The sequence below is a fragment of the Pezoporus flaviventris genome, unplaced genomic scaffold, assembly GCF_033815535.1.
Source record: "Pezoporus flaviventris isolate CSIRO_AGI_PZ_B2104156 unplaced genomic scaffold, CSIRO_AGI_Pfla_v1 ptg000002l, whole genome shotgun sequence".
Taxonomy (NCBI): domain Eukaryota; kingdom Metazoa; phylum Chordata; class Aves; order Psittaciformes; family Psittacidae; genus Pezoporus; species Pezoporus flaviventris.
The window spans coordinates 16171733-16198194 of NW_026892550.1; the positions used below are offsets into that span (position 1 = coordinate 16171733).

A 26462-nucleotide genomic window follows, 5' to 3' on the forward strand; every position below is an offset into this window, starting at 1 on the left:
CAACAGTTCTAATGTTTGCATTCTGGGACTAGTCATCTAGACTGGTAATTTCTACTCATTTAGGCACAGAACAGCAATATCAAAAACCAGGAAGAAAGGTATCACTAAGGCTTTGTGGTTTTCACTGGCTACTCCAGTATACTGAATACTGAGGCAGTGAGCTGCAGAGTTTTGGCTCTCAAGCTTGTGCAAGAGTTTTACTGACTGGAAAAGCTGAGGTATAACATGATCTCAAATTAAATACAAAAAGGGCGGGGGGAAGAGTGAGAGGGAGAAAGAAAAGAAAAATACATTTACACCTCCTTATAGGCACTAGGACTCAGTGGCCAAGTTATATTACATTTCTCCGAGGATGTGTTTGCACAGCAAATAACAACTGTGACTGTAGTCCAGGGAGCCATACCTTCACAAGCTTAAGCAATCTAATGTGTAACTGTAGCAATAACCATGTAGAACCAGCAGTTCAATTTAAGCTTAAGATACGATGGACCTCACTAAGCGAGAGCACCTTCACGACAATTAGCATATCATTAACTTCTGCATATTAACATGACCTCTTGTGTCAATTCATTTGAACACGCTGGACATACAATCCTTTTAAGAGCACCAAGATTTTGATTAAGCAATTTACAGAGAGGGCCCTGAAGGATACATGCCTCAGATCCCACCAAACAAAGTAACGTGAATACTTCCTGATATTTAGAACTCATTAACTGTGGTATCCCAAGCATCACTATATTACAGACAAAGGAAATGTCTTTGAACATGAGGCTCACTTTGAACAGAAAATGACAGAAATTATATACAATGTAGTAACTGCATTTAAGAATAACTAGTTTTACTAGTTTTGCAAGCTACAGCACTGTCACCCCAGGGATACGGAACCTTTGTTTCAGGAACAGACTCTGAATCTATTGTCTGCTTAATTAACTGAAATCAGCAACTGCACACAGACTCAGGAGCAACAGTACCAAATGGCACGAGGCACTTCAGAACTGGAAGTCTATAAATTTTAACAATGAAGGACTGAAAATGCCAAAATACCCTCAGATATCACTGGCTCTTGAAACACCTGTATTAATCCCACAAGGCATTCCTGCTTTTCAGTGGGTCTCTGACCTGATCACCCTACCAAAGAAAAGATGAAATAGGAAAAAATAAAAAGTTAAAAAAAACCCAGACTCCACAACACCTTGCTTTCATTATCAGAATTCCTGTGGGTTGCTGAACTATGCAAATACTTCCAAGAGCTGAGTGCTGACAGGATATGAGGTATTCTAGGTTTTTCTTTGCCACTGAGGGCTGCTTTGTTCTAGGTAGTTCATGAGCTGAGAACACTACTATTCTAACTCCATCACTTCCTCAAGCAGTTTCAACACTGTATTCATTAAGGACTATCCTAAAACTTAAGTAAGTTTGAAAAATGAAATTTAAGAAGTGTGCTGATGCAAAACAAAGTTATTTTGAGAGCAATGAAATGTTTCTTGCTGGATGGTCTACACCTAGGAAGGAATTCAAGAACTGCTACAGAAAATCTTCCTAATCAAAAACATGTAAATAAGCATTCTAGAATTTGCTGAACACTGGGCCAGTCACTCACAGACTGAAGAGTCAGCTCAAGGTCTTTATGAATGTAAAGCTTTACTTTGACAGATACTAAGCGCATTGATATGTTGCGAAAAAACTTGTGTCTGGCCCTCTGCCTTAGAGAATCACGTCATTTTTTTAAAGCTGAGTTTTGCCCAACTTTTTGTTGTTGTTGTTTTCAGACCAGGAACAAATTTTCTGCACTGCAGATTCATAATGCTAACCCATTACAAACCTGACATACTTCAAACAAGGGCATATTTTCCTCCGTTACTAAATCAGTATCTTCTACTCTTCAAGTTGTTCTGTGCCTGTATCAGAATTACTTGTTTCATTTACAGTGTTTTCTTTCTTTCCTTCTTTTCTAGAAGTCTTCAAACACTTGTCGAGTCTTTTTAGGAATACATCTACATCTTGCTTTTTTATTCCAATTGCTGAGGCAGCATTGAGGTAAGCACAGGGATAGTCATTTGCATGTGACATAAAGCCTTTAAAAGTGTAGTTATTCACTGTTTGTACAGACCCACAGGGAACAACCCTGAAACAAACAAAAATGTGATTCAGTTAAAGATGCCTTGGATAGCATATGTGATATACTATGATGGACACATTTTAACAAGTTCCTATACAGTGTAGTATCTGTTAACTCTAAACATATCAATGTAAGCAGGCTTACATCAGGCATTGTCCAAATCAGTGCCCAAGCATCACTGTGAATTGACAGTAGTAGTAGATCCTGACTTAGCTCAAGTCTGTATGCGTATGTGCATGCACCTTCCCCTCTTCAGTTAAATTAAGGTCTTTGGTACTGGTATTTATGAACTTCCCAGCGTAGAGGGGTAAGATACACCTTCAGCAAACCTTCTTAATCCATAACAAGCCCTAACTATCTGACCCGCTCTTGTCTCTGACCTGCATCAGTTCACTGCTCCTTAGGCAATGTGGTGACCCTGAGCTCCTTGGGATCACCATACTGACAGCAGCTTTAGTGCAGACGTCTGACTTGGCAGTCCAAAATGTCTTGAGTTCATGTGATTCAGAGCACTCAGGATCCCAACTTCATCCCACTCCTTCCTCTCCATCAGATCTTTTTCCCCAGCCTATGATGTTAACCTCATATTCATTCCTTCCCTTGTCACAGATACTTTTTGTCACCGCTTTTACCTCTTCCTCATACTAAGAGCCTCTACGTATTACACCCTATTTCTCCACACTTCCAGTACATATCCATTTCCTGATAAATCCACATCCTTACTTGTTAAAGGAACAACTTGCCTTGTGGCTATAGTTAAAGCCTACACAAGAAGTTAACAATCAATGGATAAGAATTTACTACCTCTACAGAGATACCTCTACAGAGACATTCCCTGCAGTTCATAAAAGAAATTGTATTCAAACAAATACCACTAGGATTAGCAGATCCTTCCTCTGTCCAAGGGCTCTGCCCACAGGTTATGCAAAAACCTGTATGCTGCCAAAGTAGGGAGTGGATATTCCTACCACTGACATTCAGCACAACATTTAAAATCTGTTGAAATGCCAGGTCAAACTGTATATACTACAAGAGAACTAGTTGGTTTAGATCAAAAAAGGAAAAACCTGAAACCCTTATTTGTATCAGGCAAAGAACTGGAGCGTTTTAACTTCCAAAATTGAATTTCTTGAATCATTTTTGCCAAAGATGGCTGAAATTGCAGAACAAGGCACAGTTAGGACAGGCAAATTAAAAAGAGCATCTAACTACAGTACATATAGATTTACTGTCATTCATTTGTGCAGGAAGTGGAATAATCCAAGCTAATGAAGCATACCTTCTGATGTGGAAACACTCGGCTCTGCTACAAAAAAATGACATTAAGTCTATGGCAGAAGTTAGCATGGCAGCAATAATATTCAGATTAAGGAATCCTGCCAAAACAAATTTTAAATCATTCTCTTCTTCTAAAAGGTTTAAACCAAAACCATTAAAAATTATTTGGCTTGCATTTCCATGTACCAGTGCCTCTAAGAATAATTTCATCTCAGATTGGCGCTGGTTGTAGACTTTTTTATTTCTTTTTCTTTTTTAGCACAGTTAGTTACAGAAAGCAGGATTTTCTTCCTTATGACAAAAAGCTATGTAGGGTATTAAAAGCTTATTCCCCAGCATCCAGCACAACCGTATGTGTGCTGCAATAAACAAAACAAAGATCTTCCCTAAGTAGGTTACAACTTAACTGTAAGATCAGACAACAGCTGGAAACTAAATGAAACCAAGGGGTACTACGGAATAATGACACTAAATTAAATGGGCATAGATTATCTATTTAGCCTACCAAAGCTAACAAAGGGGCCCTTGCTGCTAGCTCAGGCAGGTAGACATTACTAGTAGATAACAGTGATTAGAAGAGGGTATTACTCTGTGACTGGTTATTGTCAAACAGTAATCTGTAATCATGAGAGAACTGGTGCAAAACAAATATTATAGGATTTCAGGAAATATATGCTAATACAACCCCTCAATTCTTTCAAATTCATAGCATCCTCACCTTGCTCCAGAAACTTGTCTTGTGAAAAGCATAGATCCAAGCTGGGTAACAGCAGCATCATTATTTTCATCTAGATTCTTCAGTGACATGGCTAAAATAACAAAAGGTCAGGTCAAAACTACTACAAAGCTTATATTCTCCAAAGAACCACAGAGGACAAGCTGTTTTCCAACAATAAAAATCTAGCCAAATATCTGTGCTCAGATACAAAAAGAAATACAAATGCTACGTTTAATCATTTTTAATTTTCCCACAGGTTGTCATAGATTACTTCTTTGGTTAGACTGCCTGTATGTAAGGTAGATGCAGCACAGGTAGGCAATATTACTTTTGTGTTCAGCAGAATTTTTGATTAGAACAAATACCTTGAGTAGGAATTCCATAATCTCTTTTACAGCACTATAAGATGATTGGTAAAATAATTATACCATAATTTATTTTTAAATCTACTTTTCTATAAACTATTACTAATGCTAACATCTTCTGCCTGCCTTGATCATCAATAAATGAGTACGTTGGACAGGAGTAATTTTGTAAAATAATACAGGGCCCAAGTCACTCCTCTACTTTTATAGTAGGTTCAATAGTTTCGTATCAGTCTAAGAACAATTCAATGGAGGGCAGTGAACTATGCTTAATATACTGGAACTGTATGTGAAAGTGCATTATGAATGCACATCATATTAAAATTTTTGTAAAAGATAAACCCCAGCAATTACCTAAGGAAATGGGATTATGTGGTGTGTCTAACAGTCTCTCATTGTGGTTATCTGCCAGCTTCTTCAGCTCGCTTGAAAGATAGGAAAACATCTCCTGAAAAAAAAAAAAATGCAGTATTTTCATTATTAGATATGAAACAGAGAATACAGCTCCTATTTCACAAAACTGTTAAGTCTCCATTATATCCTACAGGTGTACAGCTGATCCTCTTTTCATGTGTACCAAATAAGTGGGCCAGACAATTCTCTGAAATCACTCTATAAAGGAACAGCTCCATTTCCTGAACACTATTTTTCCCCCTCAAGCTGCTTACAAAGCTCTCTATCTGGTCTAATCTAAGTGCTTGGGATGTCAGTCATTCTCTCTGCAGCCCTGAAACCTATTCAGGTAAAATCTTCAGGAGACTGCCACTGCACAGCAGGTCCCAGCCCCCACACCCCTGCAAGAGCTTCCCCCACCCCAGCCACTTGAGCCATAGAGCATGAACAGATGACCACATTATGGCAAATTGCTCCTTACTTTTTCCTCTATTAATACATTCCAGACTAAAAACAGTGCATGCTGTTATCACATATCACACAATTACAATTGCCACTAGTGCATAGATTTCTTTTTCTGTATGAGAATGGCAATACAGCCTCTTAAGGGAAGGCTATGAGAACACACTTGAAGGTATTTCGTTTCACACAATACGTACTCTCCTGAATACTCAGTTCTGTTGTCTAGCCAGCCCTCTTTCTGGAATCAGCCCTTCCTGTTCAGGCTTACTAAAAGGATGGAGTTACCTGGATTTCTGCTATCACTTGATTAGACTGCACCTTTGTTGTGAAAGTGTCATAAAGCTGAGATTCATAAATGTTTTGGCTCAGATACAAGTCATGCTGCACATAAAAGGCTGCTTCTCTTCATCTATATTTTATTTCCTCCCTGTTCCCCAGTGGTAATCTATGATAATTGCTGATGGTCTTTCTCAGTTTAATATCTTCCTTTTCACATATCAGCTCAAAACACTTATGGACAGAGTGAGATTAAACACTATTCTTCTTGCTGCATTCTTTGGCTTCTTTTCTATCCTTCTTAATACTTAGACTGTCATAAAAACTAGCAAAAAAGATACAGATACTGGGTAGTCTTTTTAAAAGATACTGAACACCAGATTTTTCCTCTTTCTGGCCATAAAGATTGTGCTGCTCATCTGCTTCAATATGACTGACCATTTAAGCATTCTCATCAACTTCTGGACAAGTGATTTGTCATTCTATAAACAGACTTGCCTATGCTGTTTGTAGACCATTATCCTGTTCGGACCTGTGGACTCTGACAGATACAAATTAGAGCTTGTGATCAAAAGTATGTTTCTGAGCAGAACCTCCCAAAGATCTTACGAAACCAAATAACCTTTGCGGTAGCTAAGTTTAAAAGAATGTTACAGCTGCTCTTTTTGAGCCACTGCAGTGAACCTAGTCTCACTTCATGTGTGACCAAATGAACACAGCTCCTGCTCTGTTCTTCCTAACACCACGGAATGAATTCAGCCAGAGAGGAAAAAGGACCATCTTACAGTCTAACTGAATTAGGCTGTTGATTCCACTATCAACATGAGCATAAAGCTTCTGTAATACTTGGAACAACAACAAAAATTTTGAGAGGCATCTATGGTTAATTCGCAGAACTTGAAATTTATGAGGAACCATTTTTCAGAGGCATGTGTAAATGAAGTGATTTTGTGGCTTCAATTCAAAGTTTATTTACAGTTCACTAGCACAAGTTGAAAAATATTTATGTTTCAAATGTTCATACTTTTGGCTCCTTTCTGGTCCCCCACTGATATAAACACATTACTCTCTTCTTACTCGCTTTCCACAATAAGCATCACCAATTTATTAACCATTTTATCAGTATTTTTTAAAAATCCAAATCATACATTAATTTGTGCTCCCTCTGCTGGCTATTCTACAACTGAAGCAAAGCCTTATGGAAATATACATAAACTGTGTCTACTATGGAGATATAATTTGTGAAATTAGTATTGAGAAAAATCTGTACTAGAAAAAAAAAAATCCCAAGTAATTATTTTTTGTGTGATGTACCTAGGGAATTCTCAGTTGCATTTCTTGCAGTATTTATTACCAAAAGAACTGCCAGTCTGTATAACCAGCTACCCACTGTATAAATGTATTAAGATTAAATATCTAAGTTAGTAGAAGATGAGCCTTTGCATACATAGAAATGTGTTAAAACAAGGGAGAATGGATTGGATTGATGGCCAAAAAACCCTCCAAAAGATCCAAGTATGCATTCTAATTGGTTTGATTGAAACTACCTGAACACAAATTCAAAACTTCTTGTTTTTATGAAAGACATTATTTTGCACCTTTGGATTGGAAGCCCTCTAGATATTTCATAGTTTCAGAAGTTAAGCAGTTTGTTGCAAAATAGATTAATGGCCTTTAAATAAAAAAAGCAAAAAAGCAATATATTTTTGTGAGGTCAAATCTATAACCAACCTCTATTACAAAATATTTCTGTTACGTGGAAAATGCATAAGCACCCTCAGCAATTACATACAAATGAACTCCTACATAATCGATTTTCTGTGGTAGGCACTCAAGTTTTCTCCAATGAAGTTAACTATCATGCTAAACTTGCATTGAACAGCCCAAGCACTAAATGTCAGTTAAGTTTCATGATTTAATTCACTCTTTCCCCTTAGAAACTTATCACAAAGCAACCTCACCAGGCTAGTGAAATGAATGCTAAACTATATGAAAATGTCTTGCACTTTTTCTGGCCCTTCTAGCACTTAAACCAATAAATGACCTCAAAAAATACAAAGAACAAGTCAACAATGGTGTGTGCATCAGACATGCCAAACAACTCAATTATTGAGAAAAAATGGTTTACTTCCATTATATATAAATGGTTTACTTATATGTATGTATGGATTATATATATATAAATAGCTTCCATATAAAAATGGCTTACTTCCATATATAATATATAATAATACATAAAGTTATAAGAATCTACAAAATTATATAATCTACAAAAATATTTTCAAGGACTTTCATACCAGTTACTAAAAATATTTGTATCGTAATGTATTTACATTGTAAATCTATTTTTTAATAGAATATACACTAACTATGGGTGAGTATTCATTATTCATTCATTTGTTCATGTGATAGGCATTGCTCGTCCAAATGAAAATAACTAGAGGGAAATCACTACAGGAAAAGCCAGTAACTCCAGAGAAAAAGTAGGACACAGGGATACTAAATATGCCATTAGTCCTATATCAGGTGACAGAGAACTGGTGAAGGCCAGAAAGCTTTCTGTGCATGGCTGAAGCTATCCTACCTGGTTGTAAGCACCCCACTTGCTTACACTCTGAGTCTGTAACATTCCACCCTCCCCCCTGTTCACTCTCACCCGAAAAGAGTTGTCCTGGAACAGCCATACAGTTGCATATGGTGCTGAGGACAACACTGCAGAAGAGCAATTTAACTACCTCTGTGCACTAGATGCAGACTGTCAACTCACATATCCTGTACCTGAGACTGGTCTGGTCCCATCTTAAATTAGTTTACTGCAGCAGCTGTTTATAATGCAACCATCATAACCTCTCTTCTGCTTTGCATACCAGACTGACCAGCTGCATCTGATCTGTGAGCTGATCAGACCACACCACCTCATGCAAAGAGAGGCTGCAGTGCTGAGCATGGAGACATGTTAGTACATGCCCCAGAAACCCCGGTAGCAGGCTTACCTTCTTGAAATGCAGCCAAACACATGATAGACACTGTACGTGTACATGTGTGATACCTACAAATACCACATACCCTCATACTGAGATTCTTTTGCATTGCAAGATCAAAAATTTTGTTCTGAATTTATAACATACTGGAAAGTTTTTAAAATACAAAGTTAATTATGGAACCTTTAAATCTTTGTATCTTATGTAAGTAATCTAACAAAAACCGCTCAGCAAGTCTTGGCAACCTGATAAGGTAACACTAATGTTGACAATCACCATGCTTCTTTTTCCCCCCTTCTAAAGGTCTTTAACAACACCAATCAACATATTTTCTCATCAGCACCTGCAAGACCTTGAGATCAGGCTCTTTAGGGGCCATACCTCTCCAATGCACACCTTAGATACACAGGCCTCTTTGAAACTTCCATTCACACTTGGCACTTGCTTAACTACACAACACCATTTAAGATAATGGTTACATTCAGTTAAACTATCTTGCCTTCAGCCACTTTAAAATTTAAATATGGTTCCACATATTTCACACAAGGAAAATCCTGCAATATTCCCACATCTGACAAACTACAGCACAGCAAACTGACTAGACAAAGAGTAGTAACAAATGTCTGTCTTGTAAGAATATTTAAAATCTTACATTTTTAATATCCAGCATTAAATAGCTTTTCTCTTCTCTTCAATCATAAATAGAGCAGCAATATAAACTCACACTGAACTGTACAAACAATTTATTCCTATCAGAATCAAAACTGATACGTAAGGTCCTGAACATAAATCCTGAACGTAGTGTCCTTGTCCTTGCTCTCCAGCAATTCTGAGGTAGCAATTGAATTCTAGTGTTTATGCAATACAATGTAACCACTAAATCCACTACATGTGGCCTGGTTCCCTCACACACATACATGTTCAAAACCAGAGAGTTTGAAGACCCAGGTATGCAGAATATGGGACACAACAGAGCCTGTGCTGAGGAAATCAAAGTTGTTGCTACAAAACCATAACATTTACATAATATTATGAGTTCTTTAAAAGCAAAGATATTAACATATTTGACTATGAATCAGCTGTCATTATCTGCATTACTGAAGGACCTAGAATTTCCTACTGAGATCAGAAAACTATTGTTCTATAAAAAGGAATGCTGAAAATATAGAATAAGCAAGAAAATATTACTGTTGGTGGTTGCTTTCCATCCTTTCTCTGAAAACAGCGAGGCTAAATACAACTGTTGAAAATATTTCTTATTATGCTTTTATATATGGCCACCTTTATTCAGACACCTGGACAGCATGTGTGTTACTTCCCTTCTCTGGTTCCTCAGATCCATGGCACCATTTTACTCCTTCATATCATAACATACAATCTCATGCTCTTGGACAACTGCGCACCCCACAACTGCCAGCTTGTCAGAAAATCCTTTTCCATGTGCATGCTCCTCTCCCTTGTATGGTATCTTCCCTGCCTGTATTAAACCATTCATCTGTGTAAAAGAAAAACCGTGCAGGCTCTCTCTTCTCTTGGTTCTGCAAGATTAAACTCTTCTCAGCAATATTCTGCCCTCTCTGGCTTAAACTCAAATAACCTGAAGTAACATCCATGTCAGTAAGGATATGGTAAAAATGAAAAACATTGAAGTTTTTTTATAGCTGACTTTTTGTGCAAGTAGGTGCAGCTGCACCGATATAGAAAGGAGTACTCAATGTCAAGCTATAAATAGCTCCTGCTGGGAGCCTAATAGCTCTGCCGTTGCTTTCACACAGCACAGGCAATAAAATACCACTATTACGTTTTTATAACTCAGGAACAAACAAATTTTAGCAAAAAAAAGAAAAAAGTTTCTCTTTATAAGAAAATCAAATAAAAGAAACGTATTTATGTCACAAATAAGGCTGTGTTTATAGAGTATACTTATATTTGAAATAAAAAGACCTGAAGTTGTAAAAATATAATGCTTTATTCACTTTAGACTTCTATTTCCAAGAAAATCACAAGTCAATATATGCAGCTATTTATTAGGACATTTTATTTACAAAATAATTATGATTTATGACTTAGAGAATATGTATACTGCCCATTATATCTCTGCTACCAGTGTAGATCTAACAGCAAAATTAGCTTTGCAGAAAACATGATCAGTTCACTTGGGATTCTTTTGTAGATGAGAGTGAAGTGGTAGAAAAATAGAATTCTATTTTAATGAAGACACAAACCATACATGGCAATACATACAACAGTAGGGAATAAAACATTAGGAACTGTATTGCAACAGTGGCAAAAGTGGCAATTGCTTTTAGTATTTCGTAAGCCATTCAGTTGTATAGATCGCTTCTTAGTTGTTGTAAGGCCATTAAAGCAGGTTTGTTTTTTCTATAGTCTAGTTATTCCCATGGGATTTCAGTTCCAGCACAGAATTTCTGGATGCATCCACAAGTAGCTAGAAACAAGTCAGAGCATCCAGCACTATTGCCCCGCCAGATAATCAGACACATTAGCAAGCTGTCAGTAGGAAACAACTGAAACTTAGTTTCTAAATAAAATAATGGAACATATAATGCATGATTTTACTATTAACAGTACTTAACTCTCAGCATTTCCCTCTACAGAATGTATTCTATTTATATAATATCACATATTCTGTGATACTACATAACAAAATCAGGTGTATATGTCCAGAATTAAGGACAACTGAAGAAGTAGTTTCCAAGCTTAGACCACTACCTGTTTGTGCAATGCAGATATACTCAACATAAAACACAGTCTGTGACAGGCAGAGAAGAAACCTAACTATGTATCTAGATGAACACTCTTAAGTTCCAGTATTTTTCCTCTTTTTGTGGCATGCACAGTGCTTATAACCTAGCCAGAAGCTGTGACTCTCCAGAGAATGTGGTATACAAGCATTTAATTAAGCACGATTGTAGCACAAAGGCACAATAGGGCCAAATTAAGAAGAGCAGAGACCCCTGGTTTGCCTCGGAGTGTCCAGTCTCATGCTTCAGACATGGAAGCAGTGTGACCATGATAACACAGCACAGTACTTCTCAGACACAGCTTTTGTGGGCAAAATTCTACTGTATTAATCACACTTTAAAACAAGTATGAATACTGTACAAGATAGTGCAGTACCTCAGTTTAGCTTTCTAGTCTGGAAAACAACATCGAAATCATACGTACTCATAAGCACTATTTATACAAGAAGTCATTTTATCATACTGTCTTTCCAGATTCAGAGCTGTGGGCTCAGAAGTTCAGTATGTTTTGAGACAGAAACTGAATTTACTACACAAAGCAACTCTGCAACAAGACTTTGTTAACAGCTGACTTCAAGAACATGCTGCTTGCCAAAAACCTTACCTTTCTCTCTTTCAGTAACTGTTTGTAGCCACTGGCACCTAGAGACAGAAGTGTAATGAGGACATCTAAAGAAGGAGTCGCAGATGCTCTTCCTGGAGAAAAAAAACAAACAACAAAACAACCACCACCAAACAAAAAAAAAAAACAACCACCACCAAACAAAGCAAAATGAAAAAATAAACAGATTAAATTAGCAGAAATAAATTTTATGTGAAAGCAAGCAATCAAGTTTTCAACAGTTATTTTGTATGGATGAAATCAACCCATGACCTAATTACCTGGATACATTTTGCTGATCTCCTGAATGAAGGATTCATTGAAGCCAGCAATGATAGCACCACCTACTGGAACCATAAAATTTTTGTCCAAGCTCTGAACAAAAGCATCTAATCTGCCTACTCGAGCACCCTTCATCAAAAAGGAAAAAGAGAAAAATAAAATTCACAGCATACGTTAGGAAATAGGAAAAGTGACAGCATCATAACTATGCAGCAGCAATGTAACTAAACACAAGTCCCAAAACACTCTCACATACTTTATTTGTGATGAAAAATTAAAAATCTTAATATGACCTTTTCTTAGCATTGCTCACTATTATTACCATTGTCTTCTTACATAGTACCTTACAAATTCTTATTCTGCTGTGATTTAAAATATTGATTTTACTTCTTGCAAGTTTAAGTGTAGTTTATTTTCAGCAACCAAAAAGAAAACCCTTGGAATTTAATGGTACTTGCACAGTTAAAACTGCACAACTCAAAGTATTTCACAGATTCTCACAGTAAAGGGATACAGGTTAATGCTTCATTAGCAAAGAAGGAGATTTTTCTTGATACGTGTATAAATTTGCATTAAACCAAGTGGGCTGTGACAGCACTCCTAATAAGGCTGCTTGCAAAATCAAGATCCAGATAACGTCCTACAGCAGGTTTCCTCACTTCCTAGAAAACAAAATGTCTGTATACCTAGCCCCTCACATATTCTTAAAGGAAAAAAAATACAGTTCACAGTAGCATATTACTCAAATTGAAGATGTACTGCAGAATCTACAATTAAAAAGTATGCAGCATAACAGAACCTGAAAAGCATATTAAAGAACATACATATTAAAAGTATATTTAAATACATAATAAAGTACTACAAACTAAACCCAAGAAATAAAACAGAATTCATACCTATGGCAAAAAGAGTGATAAAAGCAAATTCATCTAAACCTCTTATTTCTCTGTTTCAATAGCTTAGTGCTTGGGAGATACGAAGAAGCATTCCGAGTTTGTCAGCTTTTTGATGGGAAGAAGAATGCCAGCAGCTATCATTTGATTTAATTGACAGGAGACCACCAGAGGAAAAGCATGACGGATGAAATGGTCTCAAAAGCTCTTTCCTGTGATATTCTTGCATGTTCTTTTGACACTGTGCTCAGCATGTACATTTCCTTCATTAATAACTACTTCCTCACAGACAGTACATTTTCCATGGCATACAATTTTGTAAATAAATGTAAACCAAATCAGAGCTCAAATGTATACATTTGCATAACCAAAGAACCAACAAAAAAAACCTAAATAACCGACCAAGAAGCCAAGAAAACAAACAAACCCCCAAAATCAGAAAACCACACAGTAATGGTTCCATTTGCAGCTTCATAGTCTGAAAAATTATCACTAGGTACATTTCATGCAGTAAACCTCAGCAATTCCACAGCCCCCTTTATGTTGAAACTTCACTAAACCTGTGCAAGCTAAATACAGTCTTGTATCCTGTTAAAAAATTACCCCCTATTCTTTTGTTATGGGCACCAAGAGAAAAGAGAAATACTTAAACACTGCATGTACATTGCAATGAAGAAAACCACAAAAATTCTGTTTCATGGTTGACGTCAGATATTAAGCAACCTCATCTTCAAAATGAAGAGCAGCAGAAATTAAATGTTTTCAAGCGTAACACTGAGCTTAACCCAGTTTCCTCAGCTGTTTTCTGCGCCAACATTTGAAATGACATCATCTAGAAAGTGTTGCTGTAGAATCTTGTATTTTCAGTTGAAACTATGTCTCACGTTCTGCTGAAGGCTTAATCCCTATTAAAGTATGATCCATTATTTTTTAATCAAGTTTAGGAACTATTTTAAGAAATTATGAAAGACAAACATAAACAAAACCTAAATAAATTTGCATTTATTACATAAAAGCACATAACAGAAATAACAAATGCTATTTTAAAGTTCCATTTCCCTCTGCTCTGCTCTCTTAGAAAGTTGTCCAAATACCACACACATAGGATTAGTCTCAAAGCTGTGAAACATCCGATAAAATCTGCTAGTGTTGTCTACAGTCAAATTTACTTATACTTGTCATTAAAAAAAAAAGCTATTGGAAATACACAGCTCCTACCTGCTGGATAAGATGCATACATTTTGAAGACTGAACTCCATACGCATTGTTGACAATATGAGGAATGTCATAATTAGCACAAATCACAGCCAGTTCCTCCAGTCTATGAGCATAAAATTGTACTTTAGAGAAGCATTGATAATTGTAACTCACGTTACAGATCAGACCATTAAAAACCAAAAGGTCTACAAAGAGGTCAGAATGAGAAAAGAAACTTTCTTGATTAGTACCTCAAGGCAGCACTTGTCACCTTAAGTTATAAACATTACGAAGAAAACTCTGTTATAGCTTTTACATGTACTACAAATTGTTGACCACACCTGAAATTTTTCATGCTTCACTGAAAGTTTTGTCTGGAAACCAGTAAACAGATCCCAAATCATTGTTTCAGATATAAGCATTATTTATACTACTTTAATGATAACTAATGATTAGCTATTCACACTTTTTTGTCTTAATTTTCTTCTAATACTCTACTTGAAAATGACCTAATGGAAATTTCAAGATCTTGGAATCAAAATCATTATACAACAGGAAGTTTTACTTGCTTCCGTTTATTTCAAAGAATTAATATTTGAAACTTCGCTTGCACATTTCAGATAAACTGATTAATAGATATTCTTCAAAGGAATGGAAAGCCCTAAAATGTCTGAATGTGGAGATCAACAGACTAAAACTTTGTTCCCTTTACTCTTCACTTGCCTTTAGAAATCCCTGAAATAACAGTAAACTCAGCCTGGATTGATTTTTCAGTCAAATGGGATTTAAATGGGTGCATAGGTAATTTTGGGTAAGAGCCTGAATTCAGCATTTTAAACAGACATGTACTTTGTACACTTTTGTGAAGCACTCCAGTCATGAGTTATTAGAAAAAAAGAACACAAAAAAAAAACCAAACAACCCCTCCTGATATTCCCCAAATTTGTGAATATATTTTAGAAATTAAATCTATTTGAAAAAAAAATAAGGTAATATATAATAATTTCAAGTGATGATAAAGATAATATAAAAAAATAATCTGGAAACTCTGAACTTCCCATGCATTTTTACTCTATCTCCTTCTGTACAGCCTCTCACTATATTTTACCCACATTCATATAAAATGTGACAGAGTATGAAAACATTTTCCAGGAGGTGACATTCCTTTGCATTCTATTTCTATTACACTGCCTAGTGTCATCTTCTAATGCAAAATTCAGCTGCAAAATTCAGATTAAATTTTATGAACCTCAATCCTGAGGTGATGAGAGCATCACCACCACTGTATTATCCCTAAAGAAATCACAAGTATTTAATGATTAGGAAACACCAGTAGTATAATGTATGCCTTGATCTTCTACAGTCGAGATATTTGTCAACAGCTGCATGTCAAATAATTTTTCACATTTATCAACATCCTGAACGATGTAATGTTACCAGAATACTTCAGGAAACTCTAACACTACAGAGGGCAAAGTTTTTGTCTTCTCATCTGCTGATTTTAATCAGTCATTCCTCACCTTCCATAGAGACTCAAAGGAAAACAGTTCCCCTCTTAGAGACTTCTTTTCAAGTGCAAGAGGAGAATTTCACCAAACTGGAAACATAGAGGGTGTCCTGCTACAGGTGTTTGTCTTTCTCACTTTCTGAGACTTACAGTAGCAATAAGCTAAGCTAGCTTCTTCAAGTACTGCTAGCAGAAAAGTTTCTTTTTCCTAAAGATATTATACTGAAGAATTAGATCCACATTACAGCACAGGATGAGTGTGCTACAGTTTCAAACGAATATGGATTATGTAAGGGAACCAAACGATCATGCATAGCACTTGTCCACTTCCAAGGCTTAAAATGAACCATTAAAAGGGCTGTTAGTCGTATCAGAAAAACAAAGCATTAATGTAAGTTTAGCTACTACTCAAGTTCTTAAAAGTCACCAACAGGACTTACACAAATATTTTCCAATTTATTCTTTCTCTCTTGTTTATGAAAGCTTTGAATTTTCTTCTAATATTAATGAAAGCAACAAGATACAGAGTACTGCTAAGTACATTAACTGAAAAAGACACTTAAATACAGTAGTTTTAGAAACAACTCTATAGCAGCAGCTGGTAAAAGACTGTGAGAATTGATGCCTCTCAAATGGGGTTTATGCACTGGTGAATCATTTCCATAAAGTTAAACAATACTTGGAAGGAAAGCTATAGGTATACAGGCATAAAACTCTTACCCCGACCTTTAAACAATCCTAAACCACTTAAAATTTTAAAACACCACCACAACCAAACAAAGCCTTACAAATGCAAGATATCTAAAAATAGACATTTAAAATGGTAGCCTCCAGAAGCGCTGTATGGGATTTTCCTTCCTGCAGGAAGATGAATGTTATGGCCTTCAACAGTTGACAGTATCCTTTAAATAGAAAGTGTATTCAAATCCTCCTATATCTGTGGTATATCAGGCCACAGGGCCACTATCTAATAATTCATCTCTTAGTTGCAGAGGACAAAACAACTGCATGTCAAAAAAGGGAAGCAGATAAGGAAAACATTCCTTTACCCAAGCTGTAAAATAGACCACTCAATTTTTATAGCTGTGATTTAAGTTAGCCAATAAATCGGCAAGTCAACCTCAAGCAATGTTCATAGTATTCTTACAGAATTGTACGTTTTTAACTTGCCCCCAGCAACTAGGTTAGCCTATAATACTGAGCTTTTTTAAAGGTAGGAGAACAGAGTGAAACATGCCTTTACTTGCCATGTTTCAGAGTCAATGTTTCTTTCCTACACTTACAAATAGTCAACTAAATTTTCCAGATAACAAAACAATTAACAAAAAGCATGCACTGCAAAGGAACTCTGAGTGTTTTCAATTTTGTGATAAATTCAAACCAGCTGCACTACTGAGACAATGTATTTAAAATCATGTAAAAAGTAAGACTTTTTACTAATACCTCGTATTTCAGTGTACTACATAGAGGCCCATAAAATATGCCTATCAATTGTAAAACTTAAGAAATTTGCTTCTTTATACTTATTTTCATCATACGGAGAAAGCAGGTTTTGCAAGCAACAGTGGTGCTCCTTTTTGCATAAATAACTCAATATACCACGTATTTCAGACATCTCTACTCCGACACGTCATTTTCAGATTGAGTTTTTCAAGTATTTCATAACCAAACTACAACATAACCAAACTACAAGCTGAAATAATGTCTCAGATACTCTATTTCTCATTCATAACCGTGTGTTCATCTCAGCTTCAGCAAGCGCTTGAATGACATCTTCATAGCAACTATGGAAGTTGTGTAAATGGACACATCTGAGTTGCAGTCAATGGTTCAATGTCCCTCCAGACTTTGGAGACAAGTGGTGTCCCTCAGGGATCAGTATAGGGACTGGTGCTGTCCAGTGTTTTTGTCAGCAACATGGACAGTGCGATTGAGCGCGCCCTCAGCAAGCTTGACAAAGACGCCAAACTGCGTGGTGCACAGGAGGGAAGAGATGCCATCCAGAGGGACCTTGACAGGCTGGAAAGGTGGGCCAATGCTAACCTCATGAAGTTCAACAAAGTGAAATGCAAGGCCCTGGATGGGGGTTGGGGAAATCTCAAGCACAAATGCAGCCTGGAAGGAGAACAGATTGCAAGCAGCCCTGAGGAGAAGGACTTGTGCGTGTTAGTGGATGAGAAGCCCAATATGACTTAGCAATGTGAGCTTGCAGCTCAGAAAGCCAACCATATGCTGGGCGGCATCAAAAGGAGTGTGACCAGCAGGTTGAGGGAAGCTATTGTAGCCCTCTACTCTCAGAAAACCTGACCTGGAGCACTGTTTTCAGCTCTGAGGCCCCCAACATAAGGACGTGGAGCTGCTGAAGCAATTCCAGAGGAGGGCTACGAAGATGCTCAGAGGACTGGTGCACCTATCCTATGAATACAGGCTGAGAGAGTTGGGCTTATTCAGCCTGGAGAAGAGAAGCCTCTGGGGAGATCTGATAGCAGTCTGCCAGTACCTAATGGGGGCCTACAAGAACGCTGACAAGGGACTTTTTACAAGGGCACGTAGTGACAGGACAAGGAGGCATGGCGTTAAGCTTAAAGAGTGTAGATTTAGTTTAGATATAGAAGTTCTTTACTATGAGGGTGGTAAGACACTAGAACAGGCTGCTCACAGAAGCTGTGGCTGCCCCATCCCTGGCAGTGTTTAAGGCCAAGCTGGACAGGCCTTTGAGCAACCTGGTCTAGTGGAAGGTGGCCCCAGCCATGGTAGGAGGGTTGGAATTAATGATCTTGAAGGTCCTTTCCAACCCAAACCATTCTGTCTGTATGATAGTATTAGCAAAGAATGCAATGTATTTTAAGCTTCTTTTAATGGTGATTTAACAGCTGGAAATTGTAAGAAGTAGCATCATACAATCAGGCAGCAAATGTTCAAAACATGGCAAGTTACAGGATGGCAAATCATACATTACACTCACCCAGCATATCTGCCCTAGATGCTTCCAAGTGTTTGCTTGTATCAGTTAATAAGCCCTATAAACATCAGTATAACAGAAGACAGAATAATGCAAGCAAAGATTTAAAATTTAGCTATAGCTTTTTTTTCAACTGGTTTAGCAGCCTCTGAAAATTCACAGCTGGCTAAAGGAGACGAGCAGAAAAGGCAAGAGTAGTATTAAAACATGGCATTAGCTTTGGAACTACATTTCCCTGGGCTATGTTTCTGTGGAAGTCTACTTTAGTACTTCCATGAAATGACAAGAAAACCACTGCCAAAATGACATTCATTTCACCACAGCAGATCACCATTAACCTCAGTTATATGACAGAAGGAAACCTTCTGCATTATTCTCACTCTCCTAATACACTTTTCTCAAAGTGGAACATTGTTTCAACCTGCCACTTTCCTTAATCAAGGGGAGTAAAGTATCTTCACTAATTGCTGGTGGTAATTGACCAATTTTAGGAAAACTGACATTCAAAACATGGAGGTTTTTTGTTGTTTTTTTTTTGTAACTGGAAAAAATAACTTCTTTCAAAGCCTACTTACCTATCAGGTACCCTTGGAGCAAAGCAGGATGTCGTAGAATGCACACAAAGAATATTTTCAGCACCAAGAGCCTTGATTTTAGCCTCCACTGCTTCAATGTCTGTCCGTAGCTCATCGCCTTCTAATACATTTTCTATAACCACAGGCTCAAAACCTGAGCAAAAAAACCCAAGATCTAAATGTAGATCATGAAATCCGACTAATTGTGGGGTTTTAGTTCCAGTATAAATCTGATAAATCTTCTTGCTTCTGTTGTTTTAACAGATTCTTTCAGTCTTGGATTAAGAACATAGATACAGAACCTGTATTACATAGATACAGAACCTGTTGCATGCAACAGCAACAGGTTTGAAGACTGTTTTAAAAACATTAACTCCTTCCCTCCCAATTACAAAGAAAGTGGTTGAGTGGCATTCTTTCAAAATAACAGCACAACGAAATCGCCTCTCTAAAAAAGGATGCCATTAGATGTAGCATTGCAATAATCATCATTATGAATTGGCTTTCATCATACGCCTCTGCCTTATGCAACTGATAAGCTCCCAAATTACTTCTTAAAAGATAAAAATTCCATGTGACCTCATTTCGAAAGTGAACTCTGTCATTTCAAAATCCAAGCTATTTCCCAGGTCTTTTATATTTTTTAAATTTCCAGTCTAAGTTTGTATTTAAGATGTACAACAGCTGAACCTTGTAAGGTTGTTTCTCAAGGACACAAGGAGAAACGGTTGAAAAAAAGGAAGTTATCCCCTTCTTCTAAATACTGGAATGTTTACAGGTTTGGAACAGCTGCTCAGGAAGGATGTTTTAAAAACAGAGCTCATCAAAGGGCTACCAAGGTGCAGTATACTGCATACAACAAGAAAGGTGTAAGAGCTAGACTTTTCAAGGCTGAAGAGGCTAAGGACAGTATCTCATAGCAGCCCCCAACAATCTAAAACGGAATTACTAAGACAAGACAGACAAACTCTCTTTGGTATGATATAGTAAGATGCAGTAGCAACAAACTTTGGCTTCAGATGTTCAGAATAAACAGCAAGAAAAACTAATTTGCATTCAGAGAATAGCACAGCACTGGAACTGCTATCCAGAGAAGTTAGGGAACCTCTATTCTTAAAGATTTTCAAGATCCAGCTAGACAAATGCATGGCTGTCCTAACCTACCGCTTAAAGAGTTTTCTTTCTTATAGAGAGAAGCCTGTCATGGTAGTTGCTCAAATTTCTTGCTTACAAATAAATAAATCACAAAGGTTTTGTTTACAGAATAAAACACTGGAACTGGGGACTATAGTCTCTTCCCCAAACAGGTGTGGCATGGGCATGGCATACCTGACCATGAAGCAACTATTACTATTACTTTCTTAAAAAGCAGACAGATATTCAGTTTACTGATGAAAGTCAAGGAGAAGGAGGTGGGGGTAAAGAGTGATTTTCAAAGTACTGTAACATGGCAGCAGCTCTGTCAATTTTTCCTTCATGGCTTGACACTATGCCTTAAAGCTGACACGTAAGGCCCAAACCCTGTAGAAGTACTTAGGCTAGAATGATTTACTGGCATTGTTAACCCTAGTCTGGTTTTCATTTAGTGATGTGGAAGGCAGAGATTCCATTTAATACTTAGTTGTGAGATTTCTGATACCTGCTTCTCTCTTATTTTTGGCTGACAATTCTTTTAAGTAATTCTGTGATAGCTGTCTTAGTTCTTCAGAAAAATCACAGATTGATCTTATTTCCTCAGAACCTTCTCCATTATAAATTTCCTTAGCTTGATGTTCTAAATTAAGCATAATATCCCAACAACACTCCCACTTTTCCTATAGACACGTTCTATTCGTTCTCATCCAATTCCTTTTACACACCTCTGCAGCTTACCTGGACAGAATCCAGTCTCTGCTTCCAACTGTTTAGTCATTTTTATCTAATTATTCTTTCTTGCAAAGAATAAAAGTGTCCTAGGAAATAGGACCAGAATCTATGCCACCACCTGCAGGTATGTGCACTGAGATGGAAAATTATAGTCTCTCTTACTTGCCCTTTCCTTGATCCCAAGCATCTGTCTGCAAAAGAGGACTGCTTCAGTGGAAGAACACACTTCAACCCTTAGTGTACTTACAGACGAGTAAATAAGGAACTCCATTTCAGAGAAATTAAAGTTTGAGCTAAGAAAGGCACCAAGCCCATGTCCTCAGTGAGCTGAATGATGCTGAAATATTAAACCCAAACAGGGCAGCTAATACTTCCCAGGTTCTGAAATAAAATAATGTGCATGTCAGACAGCTTGTCACCTTCTAATCACAATTCCTAGGACACAAAGATACTTTGCATAAATTTAAGAGATTTGAACCATAAGCCTTTGTTTGATATAATTATCAGGACAGCAAATTAGACATCTAAGTCTGAGAGTGATCTGGAAATTCCTTAGTATTGTGTTCTCTATTGACTATGTCATACACCTCTGTATACCTACATTTTTCAAGGCATTAGGAAGACAGCCCATACATGTGATCACATGTTAGAAATCAGGACTGTGGAAATAAAGCACTTAGAACTACTATCCATTAACTATTTCCTGGATCTTAGTGCAAGCATATGAATTGATACCTCTGCCAGATGAAGCTCTGTACCTGTTAAAAGAATACGCTGTGTAATCAGTCAGCTCCTTCTTACCTGCAGTTATCATTGATTTAAAGCAAGATTTTTGGTCTATACGTGGCCAGATAATGTACTTTGCCTTTGGTCTCTTGTGCCGCAACGTTAAAAAACACAGAGTTAGACTCATGCCAGTTGCCATAGGAACCACAAAGCAACTGGTCACTGTCCGGACACCTGCACATAAAAAAGCAAGTTGGCAATTAATGTGAAGAACTCGCAACATGCCTGATCAAATGAGAGATATTTTCAGATTTACACCTACCAGCCAGCTTTATAATATCCATAACTAATGAATTGGTAAGTTTGTTCAAAAGGCTGGACCCTGCAGCCTTAGGCTGCACTGCAGAAATATCACCTGACCTTCCAATTCCATGGATCAACCTACAGAAAAAAAAAAAAAATTGAAAACATACATCATGGTTTTTTCACATCCCAAAGCAGTAATTCTGGCTGACTGAAAATAATTTAATTTGATAATCAATTGTGGAAAATGCTGTATCCAATGCAGCATCAGTATCTACCATAATGAGTTCCACTATAATGAACAATATATATTTGTATGAAATCTTTTTAGGTGTGTTTTGGGGGGGGTTGTTTTTTGGTTTTGGTTTTGTTAACAGTAGATTACACTGTTCCAATATGCAAGTAAAAACTTCAAGAAGACCCATAGCAGCAACACCTTTAGCATCTGGCAGGCTTCCTTTTAAGTGCACCTCAGCACTTCTTTGATATCTGCTGAACAAGCATTATAAATGCTGACATGTTCAGACACACAACTCCAAAGAAAACAAAAATCAGTTGCCTCTAGTGTAGCATACCATAGGCATAGTGGTATTATACAGATACTCCCCTGACAAATGCTTCATCTCCATAGGGCAAAGAAATAACATATGCTGTGACAAAATGTCCTGAAAGACACTTAGGTTAACGTATCACTTTACCCATCTTCTTCTCCATCTTCAACTTCCTCTATTTCATTCTACTATTCAATATTATATACCACGCAATACCACCTCTCTCTCTGCAGTCTGTTTATAAATTATGTTTATAAACTCTGTTTAGAAATGCTGGATATTATTTAGCACCATCCAGAGTGGAGGATCCTGAAATTGCTTATAAAATCTAAGCTTACAGAACTAACTTTACCTATGGCTAAAACAGAGCAGCTGCTCAAGAAAGCTAGTAACAATACACATCTATTTATTGCTTTAATTCTGTTTTTGTCTTGGGAATAGACTAAAATGCTGTATGATGAGTGTAAGGAACTTAGAACTTGGAGCATAGTTTTAAAAATTAGACTTTTTTTTTTCTCCATTTCAAGCTATAGGTTGAAATCAATAGCTTGATAATTAATTGAAACTTGTTCATAATCCTCACTCCATCAAAAATATTTTCTTTTTTCATTCCTGCTGTTTTGTTCTTAAGAGCTTTCTCATACTACCACTTTTTCTTTCTCTCCTAAGAAGCAATCCTCCCTAAGACTAGCACTTAAAATTTATTAAGCTGAAAAGAAAGCCTGAGACCCATCTCCTCCTACCTCCATCACTTTCAAAATTACCTGTAAAACTTATTGCAGAAATAAGTGGAGGGGAGGACGGCTCTATCCCCTTCCTTGGGTAAAACCTTACTAAAATTTCTGGTCTCTAATATGCTTTTGTGTCAATCTTTCAAGAAGAAACATTGCAGGAAATTTCACTTTGTTTCATTCCTGTTAGATAAAACACCACAGCAAGGAACTCAGCACACACTACATACACACACAAAAGTATACTAATAAATAAAGGCAGAGCCTCTAGAATTCCAGCACCTTACCCATTAAGTGTCAGAAGGGCTACAAGCTATTTAAAGCATTTCTTGTCTTTATAGATCTCCTTACTTCATATAAAATCCATTATAGATTGGACTGGGTTTTCATGTGCATTATCAGCTAATCCTATTATAAAGACATTAATGAATAAACCAAATACAAATAGCTGTTCACTAGGAACGTCTGATACTTTACAACTACAGTGGACAGTAGTTTTGGATAATATGCAGATGAAAACCTGCACAGCATTAATAAACAGCAAGTAACACGTAGATTGTTTTAAAACAGGAAGATCTCTGCTTTCTTATGCGCAGTCAACTCAATGTCTTAAACTTCCACCAGTGCAGCATACAGGACATAACCCTGACAAAACATTTTCATTTTATTCAAGACTTCCCAGTGAGTTATTAATGAAAATTTAATACAGAAAGTTGTACCAATTCAGTATTGCATTACACTGTTTTTCTAAAATGCTACCAAGGTCTCAGATAACAAGAAACAATAAAATATGCCATTTGAAAGCATCAATAATAAATCTGAATAATTCAAATTGACAATAACTTGTACCTGTAATGCCTTCGGGCAACGAGTCCTGACGCCACTCTTCCTTCCCTCTCACCCACACCACAGTTGCCCAGGAAGTTATTGCTGTCCATTATAGCAAGTTCATGAAGAAACAGTTCAATGGTGCTTTCATCCCATCCATCTTCAGGGCATTTTCCCTTAACAACCAACATACAGGTAACTTGGAAACATGGAAATTAAACATGAACAAAGCTTCATGCAACTTGTTTGATTAACATTACCCTTCTTTCCCACACTGAACAGCAGTTTCTATTTTTGTTACACTGTTTTATATTATCTAATGTTACAAACCTGTATTCAAAGAAAAGTTAGTAACAATTTTTCCACATATTATGTGCAATTACACTACCATATCCTGGTATTTAAAACAGTCAGGATATTTTTCACTTTCAAGTGTTCTTTAAGGTACACATAAAACCACTGCAGCACATACATGTTAATCACTCCCTAGAAGACTATACATTATTTGATGTATTCTAGAGACAAGAATCTACTACTACAGGAACTCAACAGAGAAAACAGGATGAAAGGGAGATAACTGGTTATTACAGAACCAAAACTATTACTTATGAGCAGACGGGAAATACAGTTTCACTTCCAACACATCTTCCTATCTGCATATTTTCCTTTCTAGTTACAGAATCATAGAACTGTTTGGGTTGGAAGGGACCTTGATGATCATCCAGTTCCAACTCCTCTGCCACAGGTATAGACACCTTCCACTAGACCAGGCTGCTCAAAGTCCTGTCCAACTTGGTCTTGAACACTTCCAGGGCAGCCACAGCTTCTCTGGGCAATCTGTTCAGTGTCTCGCCACCCTCACAGTGAAGAGCTTCTTCCTAATGTCTAATCTAAATCTCTATTTCAATTCCTCCTTGAATTGTCCCTACATGCCCTTGTAAAAAGTCCCTCTCCACATTTCTTGCAGGCCTCCTTTAGGCACTGGAAGCTGCTCTAAAGTCTTCCTGGCACCTTCTCTTCTTCAGGCTGACCAAACCCTTATCATCTAATAGGCAAGGAAAGCATTTAATATAACACATCAAAACCTGCAACCAGATACACGCTCTCTACTGTGTTAAGAACTGCACTCTCGTCTTTGCAAACTGCAGAAGAGACCCTCAGAGAAAGTTACCCATATACCCATGACACATTACTATAGCGGTTTAATAGCTCACAGGCTCTTTTTACATGCTCTAATAACACTAATATGAATTCAGTAAAACTTCCTAGTTTCTAAAGTGTGTTTTAAAGTTAAGTGTGATGCAGTGGATGATGTGACTGATTGTTCAAGAACTTAAACATTTGAGAAATCACTGATTATTTCTAAACATTGGAGACCAAAAATAAGACTGTTTTGGCACAAGTATCATTTTGCATCTCATGTACCAGTATGTTTGTATCTTACTGTTTTAAAAACCGTTTGTACCTCTTTGCCTTTCTCACACGCACACCCAGAGACAGCATTTTTTGTCCCAGTCGCGGACTTTCACCCCGGGGCTCGGCCAGATCTCTGCCACCAAATACAGGGCGCTCAGCTCTCTGCCGAGCCTCCGAGCCTAGGCCGTGTCCCTGCCCACCGGCACGGGGGTCAGAGGTTCGTAACACCGGCGTGGGGGCCGCAGAGACAGAACGGCCCAGCGTGTGCCCGAGGGGCCCGGCACACCTCCGAGCTCGCCGGGCCGTGCCGGATGCTCCGGCCACGCCCGAACTGGCCGGAGAAGAGGCGGGATCAGCTCCCCCGCGGAGCCCCGTGCCGGGCTGGTGCTGCTGTCCCTGACCCAGCGCCCTGCAGCCCCACGGTGGGGCTGCCCGACCCTGTTACCTGCTCCAGCAGGGCCCGCAGGCACAGCTCGTGCGCTCGGCGGCCCTGCGCCCCCTGGCGCACATAGGCCGCCGTCACCAGCCGCTCGCTGACGCTGAAGTTCTCCGCGTTCATGGCTGAGGGAGGGAGGGAGGGGCGGGCGGCAGCTCGGCTCCGGGCGGCAGCGGCCTCTGCGGCCTCAGCCGCCTCTCCCGCTCAGCACCGGCGCGACACGGCGGTGTC

At 37.8% G+C, this 26462-nt stretch overlaps 1 protein-coding gene across 2 annotated transcripts; it reads right to left on the minus strand.

Moving 5' to 3' along the window:
• Positions 1-1622: 1622 nt before the first annotated feature.
• SEPSECS (Sep (O-phosphoserine) tRNA:Sec (selenocysteine) tRNA synthase) lies at positions 1623-26397 on the minus strand. 2 transcript variants are annotated; one of them, XM_061470362.1, is made up of 11 exons: positions 26241-26397; positions 24401-24555; positions 22289-22407; positions 22042-22200; positions 19375-19528; positions 14352-14454; positions 12240-12369; positions 11962-12053; positions 4835-4928; positions 4116-4206; positions 1623-2125 (listed from the first exon to the last, which is right to left on the minus strand). In XM_061470362.1, exons 1-11 carry the CDS (start codon positions 26352-26354, stop codon positions 1876-1878), a joined length of 1461 nt encoding a protein of 486 aa, XP_061326346.1. In that variant the 5' UTR covers positions 26355-26397; the 3' UTR covers positions 1623-1875. The 2 variants fall into 2 exon arrangements, with proteins under 2 accessions (XP_061326346.1, XP_061326354.1); XM_061470370.1 differs by lacking the exon at positions 26241-26397 and adding an exon at positions 25870-25942.
• Positions 26398-26462: the final 65 nt, after the last annotated feature.

Bases quoted from the DNA above. Each gene is read 5' to 3' on its own strand.
- SEPSECS (XM_061470362.1), bottom strand. From the start codon at position 26,354: ATGAACGCGGAGAACTTCAGCGTCAGCGAGCGGCTGGTGACGGCGGCC. The intron at 4,929-11,961 runs GTAAGGTTTTTG...TTTTTTTTTCAG, and splicing joins AGTTACTGAAAGAGAGAAAG to GAGATGTTTTCCTATCTTTC. The intron at 2,126-4,115 runs GTGAGGATGCTA...TGTTTGTTTCAG, and splicing joins AGACAAGTTTCTGGAGCAAG to GGTTGTTCCCTGTGGGTCTG.